Source organism: Engraulis encrasicolus, chromosome 17, assembly GCF_034702125.1.
Source record: "Engraulis encrasicolus isolate BLACKSEA-1 chromosome 17, IST_EnEncr_1.0, whole genome shotgun sequence".
NCBI classification, from domain to species: domain Eukaryota; kingdom Metazoa; phylum Chordata; class Actinopteri; order Clupeiformes; family Engraulidae; genus Engraulis; species Engraulis encrasicolus.
In genome coordinates this window covers 2,315,136-2,338,829 of record NC_085873.1, presented here as the reverse complement: position 1 = coordinate 2,338,829, position 23,694 = coordinate 2,315,136, and the positions used below count along the sequence as shown (strand labels likewise).

General features: G+C 39.2%; 2 protein-coding genes across 3 annotated transcripts in view; both read left to right on the top strand.

Annotated features, from left to right (window-relative positions):
• The window catches only part of prr12a (proline rich 12a), a 40,096-nt gene extending 32,696 nt beyond the window's left edge, over window positions 1–7,400 (top strand). For both annotated transcript variants that reach the window (XM_063221548.1, XM_063221547.1), the window contains exons 12-16: window positions 1,583–1,702; window positions 1,975–2,072; window positions 3,443–3,574; window positions 4,539–4,634; window positions 5,410–7,400. In XM_063221548.1, the coding sequence (XP_063077618.1) occupies window positions 1,583–1,702; window positions 1,975–2,072; window positions 3,443–3,574; window positions 4,539–4,634; window positions 5,410–5,544 (581 nt within the window). In that variant the 3' untranslated portion in view covers window positions 5,545–7,400. The remainder of the gene's footprint in view (window positions 1–1,582; window positions 1,703–1,974; window positions 2,073–3,442; window positions 3,575–4,538; window positions 4,635–5,409) is intronic.
• Window positions 7,401–11,464: 4,064 nt separating this feature from the next.
• irf3 (interferon regulatory factor 3) lies at window positions 11,465–20,460 on the top strand. The gene is made up of 11 exons (XM_063221546.1): window positions 11,465–11,642; window positions 13,117–13,284; window positions 14,226–14,418; window positions 15,070–15,122; window positions 15,629–15,680; window positions 16,137–16,202; window positions 17,131–17,322; window positions 18,146–18,236; window positions 18,811–19,082; window positions 19,746–19,873; window positions 20,192–20,460. The coding sequence occupies exons 2-11, from the start codon at window positions 13,120–13,122 to the stop codon at window positions 20,309–20,311; spliced, it is 1,332 nt and encodes a 443-aa protein (XP_063077616.1). The 5' UTR covers window positions 11,465–11,642; window positions 13,117–13,119; the 3' UTR covers window positions 20,312–20,460.
• The last annotated feature ends 3,234 nt before the right edge of the window (window positions 20,461–23,694 follow it).

Here is a 23,694-nt window from a genome sequence, read left to right as displayed (position 1 = left end):
CACACACACAGCCAGCCAGTCCACACAGTACACCAGCAGACAGATCCGCATTTCAGGAAGTGAGTCGTTGAGCAGCAGACACGCCTCTTCACTGGCCAGTAGGTGCCGAAACGAGAAAGAAAAAAAAGGTGTCCATAGTGACTGCTGCTACAGTACCTACCACCTTGCACATTCAGCAAAAGCATGCGGTGCGCTACGGAACTGAGCTGCAGCAGGCAAGGCCATTTTATTTGTGTAGCATGTCATACACAACTGCAAAAATGAAAATATACAGATACAAGCTCAAGAAATAGCATGGCAAGTGAAATAAAAAAATAAAGGCGTAAAATGGCAAGAAAACGTGAAAGCAATAAAAGTGGGAAATAAAGAGATATTAAGTAATTGCAATTTAAGACAACTAAAAATGTCAATCATAAGTCAATAATCTGGATTACTAAAAGTCTAAGAAAACATTTTGTTAACAGCAGGGGCGAAAGTAGACGTCCCTCTCCTCTCCTCCTCTGCAGACCTGCTGCATTGTTCTAACGCTATCTAAAAAAGAACAACCCACAGCATTTGCATTGACCACGAAACCCCCCCTCAGAAAAACCACAGGACGTTGCTGTAGTTTGGTGACTGAAAGTGAACATCTGCAGTGTATCTAAGTGTACTTGGCATAGATTTTTCAAAGAGCATGCACAATTTGAATTGCATTTTACTCCTTGAATTGCATCTTACAAAGAAATCCGATCAGAAGAAGCCTGACTACTTCTGTGTTGGACCATGATATGCACTAACTGTACCGTGAACTAACTTGCTGCTCGCTTGAAGATGTCCAGTCAGATTCATTACGAGGGTTTTTGCATCGTTACAAAAAAAAACTTCTCAAACTTTTCAGTTTCATAAGTTTTCAGCAGCTCCACAAGCCCAACATGTCTCACATTGCATCAAGTTCAAAATGGCTAGGTGTCTGGCCGACATAGACGTTCTCTTTTCAAACTCTGTTGAAAACATATCATTAGAGAGTGAAATAAGAAATTTATATATTTAAAAAGAAGCTCCAATTCCTAGCCTAGCTGATGCTCTCTAATGTGTATTATCGATCGGTTGTGAGATGCTGCAATGATCTTCCAGGATAAATCCATAGCAGCACGTCTGATTAAGATCTGAAACCGCAGTGGAGTAGAGTCTCTGGCATAGCTGACAGCACCTCAGACGTGCATCGATTCAGGTGTTGGGTTTTTTTTATTATTGAGGCTTGTGGCTTCCTGTAAGCACATATAGGTTTAGAAAGCGTGCACAGTTATGAGTGAAAAGGTAAAATCATACTTACACCGCTCTGTCTTTCTCTCTCTCTGCCTTTCTGTTTTTATATCCCTCCCTTCATCTCCCTTTCTTCTACTCTCAAACCCTCTTTCTCTCTGACTCGACCTTCTCTCTGATCACTTGCACTCTCTCTCCCTCTCTCTCTTATCTTGCTTTCACTCTTCCCTTCTCCTTTTTTTCTCTCTCTCTCTCTCTCTCTCTCTCTCTCTCTCTCTCTCTCTCTCTCTCTCTCTCTCTCTCTCTCCCCTCTTTTCTTCTGTCTATCCCTCTATCTCAGTCTCGGTGCGGGGAGGTTTGAATACGCGTGCCATGCGGGAGATGTTCCGCAGCTATGTGGAGATGCTGGTGAGCACGGCACTGGACCCAGACATGATCCAGGCCCTGGAGGACACCGAAGGTAACATGCGCACACACACACACACACACACACACACACACACACACACACACACACACACACACACACACACACACACACACACACACACACACACACATTGATCCATTCAAAACACACATGCTACTGCAGGCACACAAACAGCCTTTGACTCGGACAAGATGCACACACTATGCCCATGAACACACATTGATCCCAGATTAAATGCATCATGGATCGTGTTTGGTTTCTGAATTGCAAGAACTGATGTGTCTGTTCTCTCACTTGTTCAGATGAGCTGTACCTCCCGCCCATGCGGAAGATTGACGGCATCCTCAGCGAACAGAAGCGGAAGCTCCTAAGAAGAGTCAACATGAGCTCCCAACATCAGGTGCGCAATTATATTATATTTATTTATATCATATATTTGTTTTTAAAAAATGATTATACGCTTTAAAAAGGAAACGCTGGGCCTCAATTCAAATGTGAACATGCCCTTAGTATTAAAATAAAATAAAATAGACTAATGCCCCTCCATTTCAACTAATCATCTCCCCCCGTTGTCTCAACGACCCCCTAGGGCTCCCTAATGCCCCCTGGGTTGTCTATAGTGCCCGGCTTGAGAAACACTAATTTAGCAGTAGCAACTGCAACCAAAATAGTAATGGCGACACTCTAGTAACCGTGGATAATACGGTGGTCAGGGCTGCTGGAAAGTAAAAACTAATCAGTGTTGCTTTAAAGCAGTTTAATATGAATCAGTTTCACTCCCATGGTGATTACTGGAGAGGTACCGTGCCGATATATGAAGTGTAGCTTGTGACCTTGAAGAGTGTTATGCTTTATGATGTAATTTATATGCATTAACCGCAGAGATAAATTGATTTGCAACTTCATAACCCCATTAAGAGGAGCGTGAAATAGTCATTAAAACCATTAGCTTGACTAGTACAGTTGCCATGGTTACCATTTACAGACACGTTGATATTTGGATTTGATTTGGGGGAAGAAATGGTATGATGATTGAAATTTCTCAGATCTACTTCAAAGATAACAAATTACATACAGAGTTAGCTACTCCCACCTTGTCGGCTAATCAGAAAATAAGAATGGCATTGTTGACTTGATGGAGATGAGAATGCCTACTGTAATTAATTCCCCCTCGTTAATGATCAGCCATTTTGTGCCTTTGATCTCCGTCCATTTTAAAAATCCATTAAACTGGATGCTTGCTTGGTGCTTTGGCAGGCTTATTTTACATGCGTTGTGCTTGCAGTCACAGGGATGGCTACCATCAACGTGCATATTATTACATCCCAACCAGCATCGCCTGATGCTTGCCGTCTCTCCCTTAAAAATAATGAATGATTTAATCACCCCTCAAAAATGGTTCACTAATAGATGTTCTGCTGGTGCTTCGGTGCAACACTACAAAACCTGTGGTTGGTTTTTCATACAAGGCTGCCTGTATGACCCAAGATTTAATGCACCCTGCTAGTCCTTTGCCTGCAGAGCAATGGACTGAAGCCAAGGGCACATTTTAAGCAACCACCACAGTGAAAGCACAAACCTATATAGAAAGGGGACATGCCTGATAATTGAATTTGTTACATTGTGTCTTAAGTTTAATGAATCTTTGCATTGTGATTCCATAGTAGTGTTATATTAGTTCTGATCATTACCATGTCTCTGTGTGTGCACGTTTTAAGGGAATGTTTGTGAATTCGGCTACAGCTGTGATGTCATTTCCTCTGCCAACAGGAAGTCCTTCACAGCTTCCCTCAGATCTCGGCGGACACGCTGGGCTCGGGGTCGGTGCGGGTCCGTCTGGGAGGGGAGGGTTACAATCGCAAAACCCTCAACCGCATCAAGAAGACTCTGCCCAAGCCACAGGTACTAAATACTGCAGACAAGAGCCAAGGAATTCAGATTCGTGACAACCGGGGTAGAGGAAGTCGGTTGGTGACGTGATTCACGTAGATTCAAATAAATATAGGCAGCAGCTTTCTGTTTGAGACTAACAAAGACCCACTACATGACAAGCAATGACTAAGTAGAAACGTAGTACATTGACCTTTACCACACTTTGAGTGTTCTACGCCCACTTCCTGGAACTGTAGTGGAACTATATCAATGGCGGCATACAGATCCTAGCCATATAATTAGAATATCATGAAAAAGTTTATTTATTTCCATAATACTATCAATAATGTTTAACTTTCATGGATTGTAGATGCATTGCCCACATTTTGAACTATTCCAATCATTCATTTGGTTTATTTTTCACATATTTTGGCCTTCCAGCTCCAAAAAAAACATGAATTGAGAAATTTACATTATTAGAATATAGTTATAAAATCTAGCCTGATAAATCAGAATAAATGTTTAATGTTTGTTAGATTAAATGAGCAATAATTAATCTTTTTCATGATATTCTAATTATATGGCTAAGATCTGTATGTAAAAGGCTCCTTGAGCCGCCATTGCGGTGAAAAAAATGGAACATCATGGTCAATGGGATCGGCCTAACTCTTACTTCCATGTCTCTGCCGCCTACCACCACTACGGGGGGACATTATTCATTAACAAACGTATGCTATAAATACATCAAGTTTCAAATGATGTTTTCTTCTTCTCTGAAAGACGCAATGTTGTTTAGAATAATATGTGAACTGGAAAGGAAAAACGAGCTGTTGCGAAGAAGAAAATGACGAGTAATTGGACAGTTTTGTTTATTTCTTTTATGTTATTTTGTATTTCTTGTCCTATGATATCAGGTATCAGTTGTGTTTATTGTTCATTAGATGTGTTGTCTGATCTGTTTTTTTTTTTTATTTATTTTTTTTACTTTTTGCAGGACCTTAAACTGTCGACGGACACGTGTCGTATCTACAGCCTATATCATTCTCTCCATCATTATAAATACCACACATTCCTACATTGTAAAAAAGAGGTGAGCAAAAATATCATAATACAATGATTTCCTTCTTTTGGCATTCTGGTGAGAATATGAACAGTGTCATGTAATATTGAGGAATATATGTAGTGTATTGGGAATCAACAGTAGGATTACATTGCGTTCATTGGTTTACAGCAGGGGTGAGGAACCTATGTCTCCAGGGCCGTTTACGGCCTGTAAAGACGTATCCGGCCCCCGACATAATTTTAATGTTACATAGTTTGACATGACGTATAACACGTTCTGTAAAGAAATGTTAGAAATTTCATTTGAAATGCGATTAAGGTATATTTTCAGGGAATCTAGTGATGATGGGGTCAGTTGTAAAGGTGGCTGCCTTTAATATAGGTCTTAAGTGCAGGGGGATATCCTGGTTTGTGTTCATAGGATGGCCCTTTGAAGACTTAATAAAATTTGAAGTGGCCCTTCGAATGAAAAAGGCTTCCCACCTCTGGTTTACAGCGAATGAATATGACAAAAGAGCCTAGTTCTCTCCCTCTCTCTCTCTCTCTCTCTCTCTCTCTCTCTCTCTCTCTCTCTCTCTCTCTCTCTTTCTCTCCCTCTCTCTCTCTCTCTCTCTCTGTCGCTCTATCTCTCTTTCTGTCTTTCTCTCTCTCAAGATTCAAGGTTATTCAAAGTGCTTTATTGGCGAGGCAAAAGCAGTACAACTCTAACTCAATTTGTGTAATTTCTGGAATTTTTTTTCTGATGGAAAATGTCAATATTTATTTTGATCTCCCTTCTCTGTCTGCCCCACCCCCCTCTCCAGACTGACAGTATAGAGCAGGCGTCTGAGGACCCTGGCCAGGAGGAGGTGGTGCAGCAGTGTATGGCCAACCAGAGCTGGCTAGAGACGCTCTTCAACTCCTTCATCGAGCTGATGGCCCTCAGCACTAAGGCCTGATGCAGAGAGAGAGCGAGGAGGAGGAGGACGCCAGAACACTGAGCCCCAGTGCTGCCCTCTACTGGTCTGGGCGAAACAGTGCAGGGACTCTCGCACAAAAAGGACTTCCGAGGACAAGGAGGAGGCTTTGAAGTAAATCATGAACAGAAGATAAAATAAGACAAAAGAACAAAATCAAACGGTTGAGAGATTAGGAAGCTGCTGCCATGCCTTGAAATGGAATACAATATTCAAAAGAATTCATCAACTTGACTTCAAGACAAACATCAGAACAACATAACAATGGGTCGTAAAATATATGCTTTTTGCGTTGGCTTTTTTAACGGATTCTTACTGCTTCAGCACCTGACAAGAAAATGGCAGGGGGGAGTGACAGTGGAATGGTTAATGAAGATTATGGTATCTCCTCCCTCCCCCCTCCCTTTCCACATTGGTACACACCTGGAGACTCGAATACTGACAGGAGAGGAAGAGACCAATGTTGAAAACAGGAGCCGACGCATTCAAAAAGATATCCAACTCAGAATAGGACATGGAGAACAAAAACAAGGATGAATGGAGGAGCGATTGGTGTTTTTTTTAATGGCATGTTGCAAAAAAAGGAGGAAAAAGAAAATAAAAACAATGATGCAAATAGACTTGAGAAATGATAAAGGCACTGTGAACCAGGATAGTCAAGGAATCACATTTTTTGATGATGCAACAGGAGACCTGTTTTCTGTTAATCTTTCATTTTGTTGTTTTCGTTTTTGCTTTTGTGGGCCACTGTGAGTCGAGTTTGATTCACTATGCGTTCTATTACTGACAAAAAAAAAAGAGTGAAATGGTTCCGATCAACGGCTAGAGTGTGAGTCTGTTACTGTTTTACACAGAATTATTTTTTAAAAATAATAATAATAATAATGTTTTTTCCTGCTCAACGAGTGACACTATGAATTAGAGCAGGTGAAACTGGTAGTGTTTCTAATGACGAGTGACGTGAGGAGAGGATGCAGTGAGATTTTGAATATGAAACTTGGAGTGGACTTTGTGCTGGGGTGTCGGGGTGGGAGAGGGGGAGGGCCGGGGATGAATATGTATGGACATTCAAAGCTTCAGGCAATGTGAGTGCTGTGTATGATGTAGTATAATACTGTACACGCATTTTTATTATTTATACCGAAAACAAAAAGACGTTTTTAACAGGAACTCACAGAGAATCACATTCATTAGCGTTTTGAAGTAACGTTTCTTTTTGTTTTGTTTGTTTTGTTTTGTTTTCGTTTGGTTATTTTGTTTGTCTCCAAAGGTTACAAATGAAATGCTTTTATTTTGCCACGTTTCCTAGCTTTTTGCCTTTCCGCTCTGCACGAAGGATTCGCATACAAGGAGGACTTAAAAAGTGGCATCCGTTATGAGTGTTTTTTGTTTCCTTTTTTAAAAAAAATGAAATAATATGAGGTTATATGGAGAAAGAGAGGAAAACAACTTAAATATATTTGAAAACTAAACAGCATTGTAGGCTATAATTTTCAGTCTCTCATTCATCCATTCATTCATTTAAATCAAAAAATGAAATAAAAATTATGGTTGTAAGAGAGCTTTGAAAAGCATTCTGCTCCCACTAGGGATGGTTTTATGTACGCATAATATTTAAGGACATTTTCATTTTATTCTGCTTGTTGTTTGTTGGTATCATGAGTATTATTTTGGAACAATCTTAATATTTCTGTTCTTTGTTTTTTTTCCCCTGATAAAAAGCCTTGTGTAAATATTGTACAGCTTCTGCCACAGCCCTCCTGCTTCTCCTGTACATGGACTATTCCTTGTAATTTGACAAACAAATAAAAAAAAAAACATTCAAAGTGGAGAAAACATCACTGACATTGGTTCTGTTTCTTTTTAGGCAAGTGTATGTTCCCTAACCAGGGTTGGGCAGTAATTCATTACAAAAGTAATTAACTACTGTAGTGTGGTAATGTAAGGCATTACAGGGCAAAAACATTTTACTTAGTTTTTAAGGGCAGTCATGGGTAAGCGGTTAGAGTGTCTGGCTTGAAACCCAAAGGTTGCCAGTTTGACTCCCGACTCGCCAGGTTGGTTGGGGGGGAGTAATCAACTAGTGCTCTCCCCCATCCTCCTCCATGACTGAGGTACCCTGAGTATGGTACCGTTCCCGCCGCACTGCTGAGGTAAAGTTATGACTCGCAAGCTTGATTTACACTGTAATAAATTGCCAGATCCATATTTAGGCCTACAGTTCTTTTGGCAAAAGTAACTAAAGTAATGCATAAGTGTAATGCCTTACATTTTAAATATAGTAATATTGTAGTGTAAGTGATTATTTTGAAAAGACTGTAACATGTAATACGTAATGCATTACAGTTTTTGAGTAACGTGCCCAACACTGTCCCTAACTAACTAATGTTATAACACTAGCTCATGACTTTAACTTGTGCTTTTTAGGCAAGTGCCTCAAGCTCTTAAGCTTTCTTGATTACCGTACTGTATGCTATTGGCATGCAACTCCAGTTTACTCTGTGTGTGAGAGTGCGTGTGTGTGAGAGAGAGTGACATCAGGGACATCAAGAAATGCCATGAGACTCATGGGAGTGGTGGTGGTCGGATAAACGTCAGATTTCCGTTTTCCTTAGTAGGCGAGTACATCTATGCAAAAAAAAGACCTAACCCCAAAAAAATTGATACAAAAGGTTTTTCAACTGATTTTGTTACCTCTAAGTGTCCTTAATAACATACTAAAAATCTAGGAAAATCTGACTTCAGGAAAGGTGTCATTTTCAAGATCAACGTTTTTTTAAATAAAGGTTACTACATGATAATTACATTGGCATGAACTAACATGTTTTCAGGATCTGTTTGTTTGGAGTGCTGTTTGGGTGGATAAAGACACTACTGCTATGATAATATCCATGTGCTGTTTGTCAGGGCACATCATCAGTGATGAATCATGGTGTCACTAGGTATTTTGGGTCTTTCAGCAGCTGAACTGAATAGACAGGAGCCACTACATGTGTAAGTAGAGGGCAAGGTGAAACGGTTGGTACTGGAGACAGACAATGTCCTGAAAGGACATAGGGCTTTAGCATAGCTTTCGGGTAAGCCAGAGTAGGGCCTGTTGTAGCTTCATAGGCAAGGGTCAGGGCCTTGTATTCAATTAGGGCATGAAAAAGAGGACATGACTGGGAAACTGAGGGTATGTGGTCAGAGAATGATAGATGGTCATCAACAATGACACCTAGATTTCTTGTGGCCTTATTTGAGGCAACAGTAGCAGAATCCATATTGAGCTCGATATCATGGCAACCTAAATCTTTGGCTGGGATCACCAGCAGTGCATTTGGGTGAGGCTCAACTGAAGGTTGCATTCCTTCATACTTGTGGATAGTTCAGAGAGGCAAGCGGGAATGTGTGTGACCGTGGAGTCATCTGGCACAAAGTAACTGTTCATCGTTGTAACAGTAGTATGAGAAGCTGTGAGAACAGATAACATGGCCCAGTGATGTGGTGTACATGGCAAATAGGAGTCCCAGCACCAGCCCTTAGGACACCTCTGTGGAGAGGCTATGATTTGAGGACAGCTGACCTTGCCCTTGATACATGCTAAGAATGATACCACCAGACTCAAAGAATGTCTGGAAGAACTTGAGACACATAAAACCCAATTATTTATCTAAGAGAGATGTTAAATAATCATGTTTTGAAAAAAAAATGCTAGCTGGTGTGTCTGCACAAAGATTTTTAGATTTACTACAAAACAAAAAGAGATGTCCATAATCTCTCCTGAAGATATCTTCTGGCTTACTAGACACAAAATAAAAGAGTGATTTTGAGCTTGGCTTTTTCAGATTTTGAGTTTTTGCATTTTGAAATTTAATGCATATTTAATTAGATATAGTCCAATTACCATATTAAAACATAACATTTCAGAAAACTTGCAATACATTTTTTTCTCACAAATATGTGAGTAATCACCGGATTAAGTTTCATGGTGATATCGGCAAGCTACATTTTTTGGCCTATTCACCTGGAGTGTCTCTCTGCCTTTATAATAAGCCTATGGCAGCCATGTTGAAAAAACTAATTTCCCAAAGTCAGATTTTACTAGATTTTTAGTATGTCATTTAGCAGGTCCAATAGTAATAGAATCCATAAAAAAACCTTTTGTATCAATTTTTTTGGGGTTAAACCCTAAATGTACTCGCCTATAGAAAGTAATTGGCAAGGTAATTTAGCCTCCCATTTAATGTTTCTCAATTGGGGCTCTACAGCAAATGATCACTTTCTGCTCCCTGTTCCATGGGTACACACAGAGCAAGGAAAACAAGCCCTTTGTGTACTCTGCCCCCACCACATGGACCAATTTCAAAAGGACCTAAGGATAAAATAACCTATTCCACTGAGTGATTTTAATTCCATACTGAGAGCACTTAAAGGACCAGTTCAGTCAATTTCAACATGCAGTTGTAATGCTCACACTACCCTGAACTTGTCAGTACCTGAGTTTTTTTTTTCTTCTTCAGCCTTGGTCATTGTAATGGGGGCAGCGCTTTGTTAACATTTCAAAAAAACATTTTTATTTATTCCCAAAAAGGTTATACAACATCAGCAGACAACTAGCAAACAGCAGTACAGTTTGGGGAAATATTTGGAGAAGGCATATGTTAATTAAAAAAAAAAAATGTAAACAAACGCTGCCCCCATTAGAATAGCTCATATCTCGGAAAGGGCTTAGCCGAAAAATGTGGCATCACAGGGTACTTACAGGGTAGCGTGAGCACAACCGCATATTGAAATTGACTGAACTGGTCCTTTAAGATGGTATCTCTGATTTGTAACTGCTTTAAATGATTTTCATTTATTTGTTTTGTTTTATTTATTGTACTGCAGGCTATTGCATTTTATTTTATTTTAAATTTGACATTTTCATTTTGTAATCTTGTGCTGCCTCTTGGCCAGCACGCCTTTGCAAACGTGATTATTAATCTCAATGGGTCTTTTCTCCTAAAGGTAAAATTAAAAAAAGAACTCCACAGTAGATCATCGGCCTGACTTCCTTTAACTCTACCACTAGTGATGACTACCAGTTCTTTGAGGATGCATTGCAAGCAAGCAAATGTCTTCTTGACAAGAAACAGATGTATCTGTTTAGCTTGTATGATCTTTCTTTTCTTTCTTTTTCAGTTTCCAGTTGCCATGTTCATTCCATGTCCTCTGGAAACTCCCCCAGCTGTTCAGAAACTTTTCTTCTTGACATCTTTCTATTTGCTCTTTCCTTTCTGTTTCTGTCTTTGTTGGTCTGCATTCCCCAGATCATACTGCTCTATAATTCTATAATTCTCTCTCTCTCTCTCTCTCTCTCTCTCTCTCTCTCTCTCTCTCTCTCTCTCTCTCTCTCTCTCTCACTCACTCACTCACTCACTCACTCACTCACTCACTCACACACACACACACACACACACACACACACACACACACACACACACACACATAATTACTGGTCGTGGTGTTATTGTGCTCTATGTTGCCCTTTGCATTATTCTCTCTGGTACAGAAATTGCAGTGGAATTCCTGGGCAAGTCTTTAATAGACAATTGGGTGACTTCTGTTGGGCTGTTACTAATATGAAAACTGATTGTCTACAGTCCTCTTCTGTCTGTCTGTCTGTCGTGCCAAATTTGGGAAAGCACCTATCTCTTCTATTCCCACACACCCCCAAAGAAGCGCAAGAGTGCAAGGTGAACGCATGGAATTTTAGGGATTTTTCCTTGGCGCGCCTCTCTTTGCTTACAGTATCATGAGTCCTCGACGCGCCCTCAAGTGGACATCGGCAACATATTCTTTGCACAGACTTGGGAAAGGGGAGTGTTACTTCGAGCATGACGTTGCAAATCGAAAACGAAACCAGAGGGGTTTCCAGAGAAATCGTCTGTACAACACCCGGCTTTACCCAGCAGTTTTCAGTTTTGTATAATACACAGAACATATTTCAACTCCCAGTGCCGTGTCAGTTGTCTTGTGATCTTCGGACCTTCTACAGAACAGAAACTGAAAAGTACAAGCTCTTCGAAGATTAACAGCTGATTTTTTGGAACTGACAGGTAAGTTGTTTATGGCATGCTGTTGGTATTAACGACAGTGTTATCAAACATTGCGACAGCTGTATTGAATTAAAACACATTTCCTTTTACGCACAAAACATTCGACTAGACCTATGTAAAAGGCAACCTGTAGCTTTGTTCACTCATAATGGTATAATATTCACACATCAATGCTACTCAGTGTTCCTGTTATGCCTTAATGTCAGGATTTGAACAAGTTGAGTGGACATTTACCTTCCAAGCATAGCAGATCTCTTACTTAGAATAGATGTAGACTGCAAGTCTACAGGGATTCATCTGTCTACCACATACATTGCATATGTTAATGTTTTATTAATGAAGAACATATTGTCTGTCTGTCTGTCGCTTTTTTGTGTGGTATCAGTTGTCAACAGAAAGTTGAGTCAGCCAGCCAGCTGCACATGCATCCAACTACCACCCTGTTTCATATTGCACTGAGTAACAGACTATTGCCCATACTACATGTTAACATTTGCATATGTGAGCCACCATCTACCCCCCAGTCAATATTTTTCTTTCCCAGTAAACCTGATTATTATTCTGGTTCCGAGGTAGGCTACAGTACAAACTCTGACACATTCAGATACATGTCAAATGTGGATACAACTTAGACCTAGATTCCTAGACTTAGATTCTGGTTTATCCTTCTTTCACAGTCAAATTAGTATCTTCTACAGTGATGGATGCAGTAGGCATAGAAGTACTCTTACTGATGTAATTAGAACATGATCTTACATGATCTCATATATACTATATATATATATATATATATATATATATATATATATATATATTTATATATATATATATAATCAGTGGTTCTCAAACTTTTTGTGTGAAGTACCACCCGAGAAAATATTGAGCTCTCCGAGTACCACCTTGACAACCAACATTAGAATATCGCAGCAAAAGCCTTCCATATTCACTTTTGCCAGTCAATACAGGAGAAGTTCATAACGGCATCAACAGCTACGGTCACATTCAGTGCAAGTTGTTTTTAAATGTCTTGCTTGTCTAGTACTATTCTGCATTATGTTTTCAGATTCATACAGTTCAATATTACAAAATGTGAGACCAAAGAGACATTTTCGACTGCAACAACTTGATCAGCCTTCAAATCAATGCACAAAAAATGAATTCTTCCAAGTACCACCAGAAATTTCTCAAGTACCACCAGTGGTACACGTACCAGAGTTTGAGCACCACTGATATATATATATATATATATATATATATATATATATATATATATATATATATATATATATATATATATATTACACAATTTATTCTACTGTGCCTAATGAGGTACATCTACAGTACACTCAGAAGAATACTTCTACCTTTACTTTTTACACCTCTGACCTGTTATTTCTTCAGTATTATGTTCTGTTGTACTGTTGGATTGTATTTCAGTATTCCATTCTAATTGGTTGTTAATTGCTTTTTGTAGATAATGGCCGTGGCTAAACCTCTCCTCATCCCATGGCTACGAGAGCAGATCAACAGCGGGCGTTACCCAGGAGTGCACTGGACCAACGAGGAGAGGACAGAGTTCTCCGTCCCCTGGAAGCACGCTCTGAGGCAGGACAGAAACAGAGATGACGTCCTTATTTTTAGGGTGAGTTTTCTTCTCTATTTTCTAGGTGGCAAGACGGTTTTATCAATTACCTGGTCTTCTAATTGATAAAACCACCCAAGGCAATGGCCCTAGGGTCTCAAACTCGTTAGAACCACTGCAGGTGTAAGCCCACCTGGAAAAGTCCCATTGTTATTGTGACACAGAACTCCACAGCAGCACACAGTGCTCTCTGCACACAACAAAATTATATTGATGCCTCACCTGTGAGGGGGCAGCCCAAATGGAGTACCTCAGTTATGGAGGAGGAAGGGGGAGAGACAACTTGGTGATAACTTACAACAAAAGACACAGACAATGTAATTCACATGTCAGCTTTATTTTCTCTCGTCTCAACCCATACTTCCTGTGATTAGGGTTGCTTGGATAACATTTATTGTATTTTAATGTGTCTTTCCTATGTGGTGTGCAAAATGTTGTGTGACTTGAGTTCAGTGTTTTGCGTTATCGGAATAAATCTCTTGAATTAGGAGTGAAATGTCTTCACGCCCCCCAAAAAAGCAGCTGCTTTCATCAAAATTGTTGACCAACATGACCTGTATGAATGAAGGTCGTCACAGACATTATGTTCCGTTTCAATGTGATTGATGTTGTCAGGCATGAACAGAGGCAAAGACGATTCTTTCTCAATTTACTGTGCTCAACTCCAAATAATTAAGTCTAGCGTTAAACCTTGTGCACACTGTTGAGCAGATATTGTAGCATTCCATCTTTCAGAATCTTTATTTATGTTGAAGACTGAAGCTGGATCACACGGCATCTTAAAGTTTTAACCATTTTTAGGGTGCAAACACCCGATTAACTTTTCAAAGTGTGCTCCAGCAACTGTCTTCAATTGATCGTTGTCCCACTGTGATGCACCTGCAAGCTGAGGGATGAGGGAAGAGTCCCAATTTAGCTTTATGTATTGTTGTTGTTGGCAGGCGTGGGCAGAGACGGGGTTGGGCAGGCAGCCGGACGGCAGTGTCACAGGAGACCCGTCAGTGTGGAAGAGAAACTTCAGAAGTGCCCTGAGGGCGCGTAAGTTCACCATGTTGGATGACAACAAGAACGACTCCGCCAATCCACACAAGCTCTTCCGCTTCCCCGATCCCAAAGACGAATCCCAGTCTGGAGGTAGGCATCGGTTTTACTGATGTAGTTTTGGATTGGAATTATGGTCATAATAGACTTAAGTAGAATATGTAGAATATAATAGAATAGAATAGAAAGTCTCAAGTAATTGGATTCTCGTTCTGGACACACATTGTAAAGATCTGAATGTCTGAAAATTACTGAGAAGCTGTGAAGCAGAGCACATCTTTGAATTCTGCTGCTGTCTTATATGACGATGCATTTTAAGGGTAGAGTATGTGGTTTTAGTTGATTATGTATGCTACCCATTAACAAATGTGTTGTTTTCATGAGTAATAAACTGATATTTACTGGTCTGACCAAAGAACAGTAAATTTTGCAGCTAAAAATGTCTATTACTGCATTCTACATGGCAGTCATGGAGAAGATCCAACTTTTCATTTACAAAGTATGGAAAGTGTAATCTTCCCAATCATGAATACTGAAAAATTGATGGTGGTGGAAAATTCTCATGAAAAAGATTTTTCAGTGGACAGCATACATTCTGGAAATAAGCTACTAAGAACATGCATACTTTCCAGCAAAGGGGGAATGTGAGGGCAGCGAGATATGACACTGAAAAAATGTCTGTGTGGTTGAAATGTCTGCATCTTAAAACCAATATCTCATCTCCTCCTCTTTTGCCTCTGGAAGCATCCTGTGAACCATCGCCTGTGACGGACAGTCCAATTGATCCAATTGAAATGGTATGTGTTTTGTTTGTTTGTTTTGAACACTTACATTCAGATCCTCTATTATAAGCCTGTTGTTACCAAAATGGCGGAACAAATATGCGGCAGTAGGACTTTTATTTTCTCAACCCAGGAATGCCACTGTGCATACTGTATTTGTACAGTGTAATTCCTCGCATAGAATTTATATTTTGGGCAGCCGAGACCCAATGGTTAGGGAGGTGGTTTTAAGATCAGAGGGTTGCAGGTTTGAATCCCCACCCTTTCCTCTCTCTACACCTCCATGTATGGCTGAAGTGCCCTTGAGCAAGGCACTTAACCCTACATTGCCCCAGGCACTGGAACCAATACCCTCTACTATAATTGCTTTGTTTAAAAGCCTCTGCTAAGTGGAATGTAATGTAATATTTTTTAACATTATTTCCCAAAAAACAGTAACTGATAAACACCCGATGAATTTTCGGAAGTGCCACTTTACTATCGTTTTGTATAAAATGTGACTCGTCATGTGTCTATTTTAGGCTCCTTTGTCTGTATTGGAGAACATCTACTTAGATGAGGACATCTACCAGAGTAAGACTTCTTCATCTATGATCAGACTGATTTTTATTTTTCAACAATGACCCCATTTTAGCCTAAATGTCTGCTGAATGCATAAGCTCTTTTTAGGTGCCCTCTGCCTATTAAAACCTAAATATCTCAGCCTCCAAAGCACATAAAAACATGAAATAAGTTGCATTTAAAAGCTAGGACCCTCATTTTGCTTTAGAATGTGTTCATTCAGCTCTAACGTACCCACATTTTTTATTTTTAAAAAGTCAAATCTCAAGAGCCTGAATGCAGCATATATGTCGCTCCAGGCGCCAAAGGTCAAACAATGTACAAGGTACTATACACATCGGGATAGAATGGGTTAATATGTAAAGAAGTAAAATAGTACAAAGAATGTTACTTGATATGTAATTTTTAATTCAATTTTTTTATTATTATTATTTGATCTTTCACTTCACACATCTTTCTCCTTGCCAGATGAAATCAGTCATGATATTTTGCCACAGTGTATGGATGGACTAAACCTACACCAAACAGCAGCAGGTACTGACTGTTCAAACTTTGTCACCTCCTCCTGTGCACAGCGTCACTGTTTTTAGGGAAGAGGCCACAGAATAAAGAAACATTTTCAAGCGTTCACATAAATGTTTTTCTTTATCAGTAAAATAGTTGTTTCACTATTCCTTTTACAAGTTTTTTTGTCACCAAAGATTACAGTGGTAAAATATGGGTCCCTTAAAGTGATACTGTCACATTTTTTAGAAATAAGCTCATATTAAACATCTCCTTGAGTTAAATGATTGGGGTTTACCTTTCTCCTATACTTTCAACCGTTCTCTGAGTATGGCAGTGCAAATTTTACCTCCAAGCAGTTGGCGGCTAGCTGGTCTCATAGGACTCAATCAAAAATACTGAATCTGATCAAGATATCGCAAAACACGCCCACTCAATACAAAAGCTTGTGCTCAAGTTGGGTCTCCTAAGGGGGCGTTGTCCCCTACTTCTTCTTCTCTTTTTGAGGTGTTTGCGCAAGACGTCTACAGCGCTAAGGGGACTTCATTGATTTTCAACCTCAGGACTCCGAAGGTCTCCTAACCGAAGGTCTCCTAAAGGGGCGTTCACCCGACATAAAGTGGATACCGGAAAAGAAACAAAATGACGCTTCTTGTTAGATCCACCGTCTTTGACTCAATGTTAAAGTCTTGCTTGGAGTCAAAAATTGCACTGCCGTACTCAGAGAAGGGTAGGGAGTACAGGAGAAAGGTACAACCCAATCATTTAACTTAAGTGGAGGTTTAATATGAGCTTATTTCTAAAAAATGGGACAGTATCACTTTAAGAAAAGGGGCTGGGATACACAATTCAACATCAGCAAAGAAGTTACTTTACAACATGTGTCAACAATATTGATAGTCTCTGATGACAACTGATAACAATCTTGCGAAATGTAATGTAATGTTATCCTTCCCAGAATGCATTGTGCCGGGAGCCGAGATGGGCGGAGTTGTGTTTGTGGAGGCGTTCCCCATCCAGGAGACTATGGGAGTGCTCCACCAACCACTGGGCTTTGCAGAAGAGGTTGTCCAATCAGCAGCCAGCGTTGAGCAGGTCCAGGCGGCGGGCGTCCAATCAGGGGGGCAGACAGCAGAAGGCCAGGCCACCAGTGAGTGACAGAAGCAACGACATTGATATGCATCCATAGAAACTCTTTTTAGACATTTCTTTTTAACTATTGGCTTGAGATTGCAGTGTGTAGGATTGTGGCCAGAGTAGGTATTGCAACTATGCCGCTCATTGCACCTGTGCTGCCTATGGTAAACAAACCTCCTGGTTCGGCATATGCTCTGCTGCGATGACACACAACCCGTCAACCTATTAACAAATTTGATCTTGTCATGAATATTTACTAACCAATAAACTAGTATTTACTTGCATGACCAAAGTACAGTAAGTTCTGTAGCTAAAAATGTCTATTACTCTAAATTCAAAATAGCGGACATGGAGTAGATCCACATTTTAATGTATGAAAAGTTTAAGTTTCACAGTCTTAATGAATACTTACAATTTGATGGTAGTGGTAAGTATTTGTGAAAATGTAACATTTGTGAATGGGCAGCATGAATTCTGGAAATAAACAACTAAAATATTACATACTCTACCTTTAAAGGTACAACAAGTACAACTTGTTTGAGTTAATCACTAGTGAGGCAATGCAATTAAGTCAACTGAAAATTCTCATCCTCTTCTATGTACAGTATATGGGTAGACAACCCCACTTGCAAAATCCTGCCTATTGTCATAGAGCATTGAGTCTTTCATATTCATATATTATATAGAATATAGTACATAGAATAGTATATTTAAAGAGATATTCTATGGGGCCCCTCCCCCAGAATAGAATATTTAGAATATATATTTATATTGCACTCTTTCTCTAACTTGTTGTATTATTTCTGTGCTTGTTTCCCCTTTTCCCCTTGCTGCAGAGACCTTTTTTAATGTGGTGGTCCACTACGGAGGCAGAAAGGTGTGGGAGCAGCTTGTAACCAATGAGAATGGGTTCAGGTTGGCCTACAGGTACACAGGCTCATTTGGCCTCGCCAATACTTTCCATCTTACATACATTATCATTGGAACTTTTAAGAGCTTTTAAGAGCGCACTGTAATGTTAAAGAAGGTATTCAAGTGTTTTTTAAAAATTCGGAATTCCAATATTACGCCGATTACATAATAAGGCAAGTTTAATGTGGAGCTGAAATGTTAATCCAAACGGTCTAAACCTCCAGTTTGCCTTATAGAGAATGGCGATTACCACATTACAACATGTAGGCCTACGTATATCTTTTGTTTCAAGAATAACTGTAATATCACTAGTTTACATACAACTTTTTTTTTTACTGGAGGTCACCAAACTTCATTTGAGCTAATCACTGAGGTAATGTAGTCACAAATTGTAAAAAATAAGTACCTCCTGGGGTCTGTGGATCAGTGTTAAGCAGTAAATTAAAGGAACCCTCCTACTTAATTTTGGCCATTTTGTGTACAACTGCTTTAATAAGGTCAAATTCATCCATTTAGCTAACAAATAGCCAGCCTATATCCCACAAATGCACAAGTAATTAATTGTGTTTTTTTCTGCACATTTTTATAGTCAACCAGATTGCGATGCGGCTCTCGACACCGTCCTCCTCCCACCTCCGGACAACATTCTTGACCACAGGAGGAGAGAGAAGACGGCAGAGATTCTCGACAGCGTTGGAGGGGGTCTGGAGATAATAACACTCGACCATATAGTGTACGGCAGTCGGCATGGCGACACCAAAGTGTTCTGGAGTGCAGACAAGCATGAGCGTAGCGGAGTACCAAGAGAGCTGTCCAAACAACAGCTGGAGCCCATCTTTTCCTTCAAAAGCTACATCGAAGGTGGGATGTTATGACCAGACCATTGATGGATTACTCAATGGCTATGTTTACATGAGACATTTAATTCTGAATTAACTGTCTTTAATTCTGTATAAAGCTAAATTCCACTTTGAAAACGTCATGTAAACGCCTTACAATTCGCAAATGAAAGATCAAAGTAAGATCGAAGGACCTGAATTATTACTTCGGAATTAAAAATGTCATGTAAACATAGTGATTATATCCCTATATGCAAGTTGATTAAGTAGGTCAATTACAAATGAAATGTAGACTAACTGTAACGAATTACATTTTTCAAGAAAATTTTAGCAATGACAGCCCATGTATTAATTCAATATTAGCGTCCTTTTCACAATCTGTATTGTCTTTCTGTACATATTGTGGAGTCAAAGGGAGAATAGGCAACACTTTCAAGTTCATTAATTGCCTTCACGAGTCATCTGATGCTAAGATGAGTCATTAATAGGTGAATGATGATCTTAAGACGGTCCTGTTTCGAGACTATTATATGCTCTAACTGATGCCTGTCCTCGATTGTAAGTTGCTCTGGATAAAAGTGTCTGCCAAATGTTATCTTATGTCATGCAATGTAAAGTAATGAGTGTAAACGGACGGTAATGATGCTGATGTTATAATTCAATAACAGTATGTTTCATCTCCCAGCCCTCATCAGTTTCATGAATAAGGAAGAAGGGTCAAAGTGCCCTCACACATCCCTCTTCTTCTGTCTTGGGGAGAAGTGGCCTGACCCTAAGCACAAGCCATGGGACAACAAACTCGTATTCGTGGAGGTATGTGTGAACTGTTGTACGCATGTTTGTTTGTGTAACATTACAATACAAAATGTTACAGCAGTCTTTGATACATTATGTAAGTTACAAGCACAAAATACAAATGAGGTCATTTGGGTGAGTACATTAGGTGGCAGTGTTTTATTATACCAGGACTACTGTCCAAATGTAAAGAGGAAAAAAAACGGTTTTGCCCTTTAACCATAGTTTTATCATACAGATGAACTTGGTGGCCATGGAACAACTGAGCACTGTGTATTGCAAGGTCAGTAGGCTAATGTCTTCTTGTTATTTTTATTTCATTATTTTGTCATTCAGGTAAACTTTGTTGCCATGGAGAAATTGAAAACTATGGCACTGGATGGTGGGGCTACCTCTATGCAGTCATCGGTGGAGCTACAGATCTCTCTGGAACAGATGATGATGGACATGTCTTAGCGAGGGACGTCGTGGTGTTCAGGGGCTCAGTGAGGACACATGTGAACTTCGATTTTTTGGAAGTGCACCAAACTCCAGTTTTTAAAATTATTTTTTTTAAAGTTCTTTGCTTGTGATAAACTGAATCAGTAAATTTGTTGTAGATTATCCACATTCTCCACAGCTCTTGTTCTTTTTTTAATGCAGTGTGTTAGCGTGACACACAGGCAGATGAAGGCTTAATCCTGTCTGTGTTTCATGCTAACGCACTGAATAAAAAATCAAGAATTGCAGTCTAGAGTGGCTTTTCTGCAACAAATGTGCGATAACAATTAGCAAAAAAATATTTTTTTACTTTTAACTTTTTATATTACGCAGCATTCCACTTGCACTATTTTCAGTGGAGTTTCAGATCTCATTGGTGATGAGATGATGGTATGTGGCATGGAGTTTTACTTTCTGGACCTGGGATGTCCACCTCAGGAAAGGGTATCTGTTTGGATCAACTCTTTAAAGAGCCAGTGTAGTAATTCCAAGTTAATTTCCAAAATAACTGCTGCCCATTTACAAATTTGGCCCTTTTCATGAATATTTGTTTTAACCCCTTAGCGCAGAGCCTATGTTATAACCTTTCTGTCACCAAAATTGTAATGGCTATGTCTTAATCTGTTACTTAAGGCTCTCGATACTGTCATAGAAATGTTGTAATGAAGAAGTTTAGTATTTTCAGCAAATAGTGAATTGGCCCGCCAGCGACCCCATCTGCAGTAAGGGGCTACGTAAATAAACTACTGTTTGCTGGACCAGAATAGGTTTTGCAGCCAAAGATGTCTTTGACAGCCATTCAAATAGGCAGATTCATACATGTAGAAGATCCACCTATTCATGTATCAAAAGTACATTTTCAGGCCAAATAATGAATACTTATTAATTGATGGTAGTCCTGAATATTCATGGAAAAACATTTGTGAATGGGCAGCATACATTTGGGAAACAAAATATTAAAACAAGAACACTGGACTGCACTGGACTTTTAAACATTTGTTTACTAACCAAAAGGTGCTGCTCCAATACCGTGCCTTTCTCATACGATGGCCATTGTCCAACTCGCGGGGCACATGATCATGAAATACCGGTATTTGGTATTTTCAGTTTGGTGGTGCACACATATCCCTTATTTATACCGTTTTGTCCCTTGCTTTCCCAGTGGTAGTAAAATACAAATGTGAATAACTAGCATTCCTATGCTAAAGCTTACTACCGTATCTGTATATATATATATATATATAAAAAAAAAACGTACAAAGTGATTAATATGTGGACTATACGATTCTTATATGGCCAACACTATAAAAGTGGCCAATTCCTTATATAAGATTTTAATATATTTGTATTGTTATGCAAGTGTGTTTATATATTTTCCCTATAGGTTTACCCTCTCAATGTTATAGACAGGAATGTGACCTGCAGTAGACTATGTACTGTATTTGACAATATGACTAAAGGGTGCATGCATAGGGTTGTCAACTGTCAATGAAAATTAAGCATTTCTTAGATGTAATTTCCTGCCTTTTAACGTCCCGTGTCCAATTTCAGTTCCATACGGAACCCGTACTTTTATCTCTAAATACAGGACGATTCCGTATTTCAAGGGACGGTTGGCAACCCTTATGCATGCTATGGCACCTTTCGCTGAGATGATTGTTTCAGTTATTAAACAGGTACAATAAAGATGCTCAGATCAATGGCCAATCACATCACACACATTCTCTGTTTGTTCCTGAGGGTGTGTGTTGATTGGCTGGCAAGGTGTATGGATCTGTTTGCACTGCTGTCGGCCATTTTTAGATACAAAGGAATGAATTAATGAATGAATCAATCAATCATTCAATCGAAGTGTTGAGGGAATCTAAAACTTTGAGACTTGATGGAATCTAAAACTCTAGAGGATGATGTGTTGCCATGATGTGTGTAGAATCATGTAAAAATGTTAATGGAACTGTTTTCAAAGTGTGAAATACACAAGTGTGTACTACTGTACTACTGTATAGGTAATGTAGATTGGTATGGGGTACTCTGTTTTTTCATCTTATTGTGGAACAAGGAATAAAAGTACAAATAAATGTCAACTCAGTGTTAGTATTTAATTGAAAAAAAAATCGTAAAGGTGCACTATGTAATATTTTTTGCAATTTCTTTCCAGAAGTCATGCTGCCCATTCACAAATGTTACGTTTTTCACAAAATATTTACCACCACTATCAAATTTTAAGTATGCATTATATGACTGGGAAAATTGCACTTTTCATACATGAAAAGATGGATCTTCTCCATGTCCACCATTATGAATGTCCAGAAATAGACATTTTTAGCTGCAATGTAGTTTAGTTTGGTCATACTCGTAAATATTAGTTAACTATTTACTAAATATTCATGAAAAGATCGAATTTGGCAATAGGCAGCACAGTTTCAATGAGCAGCATAGTTGCAATGGCCACCTACACAGTGCACATTTAATACACTTTTATTTGCCTACTGTGTTTGTACAACACTGATTATGCCAAGGCTTAAAATACAGCATTGCATCTATGTTTTCTGTACATGGTAATATGTCCACATACTATGTAAAGTGCACAATTAATCCACGGAACATTTTTTTTAAATTACCATAGATTAATGTAGTATACAATGCAACATATTGCATTGATACAGTGTATGTCATCAACCTATCTATAACGGTGTTGAACATTTGACATTTGACAGCAATATATGACATTTTGACAACAATATTCACTTACAGTAAGCTGCTTGTTTCAATTCAACCGAAAAATGTGACACACACTACACAAAATCTCCACCAGTGCCAGACACTGTCGGTGAGCACTATACAGTGAAACTGAAATGAAATGTTTCATAGTGGAAAAGAGAAGTAGGTACTCCACTCTAAGATTCCCAAAATAGGCCTACTGTAGAAACAAAGCATCATAGCAGTGGTGGGAACGGTGTTCTGTTCTGGCGAAATGAGCTACGAGCAGGCTGGTAAGGGGCACACAATGAATTTCAGTGTAAACTGTCAATAAAGTACTATTGCATCGTATCGTATTGTATCGTATCGTAATATAACACCAACCCAAATGCTAACCCTCACCCTCACCCAGGCGTGTCGAGCTCAAATTCACAGTAGGCCAAAACCAAAATCGGGGACAAAGTCATGATCCAAACTCAATATTTATGTAAAATGTTGATTAATGATGTATGTGTGACCACTGTAATACACAACTAAAATGATTTTGTAGGCCACATACAATTTGTAAAAACAAATAAAAAAGATTTGGTCCCCGGGCCTGAGTTTGACATCCCTGCTCTAACCCCTACTGTTGTTGCATGTTGTACTGTGCTGCAAAA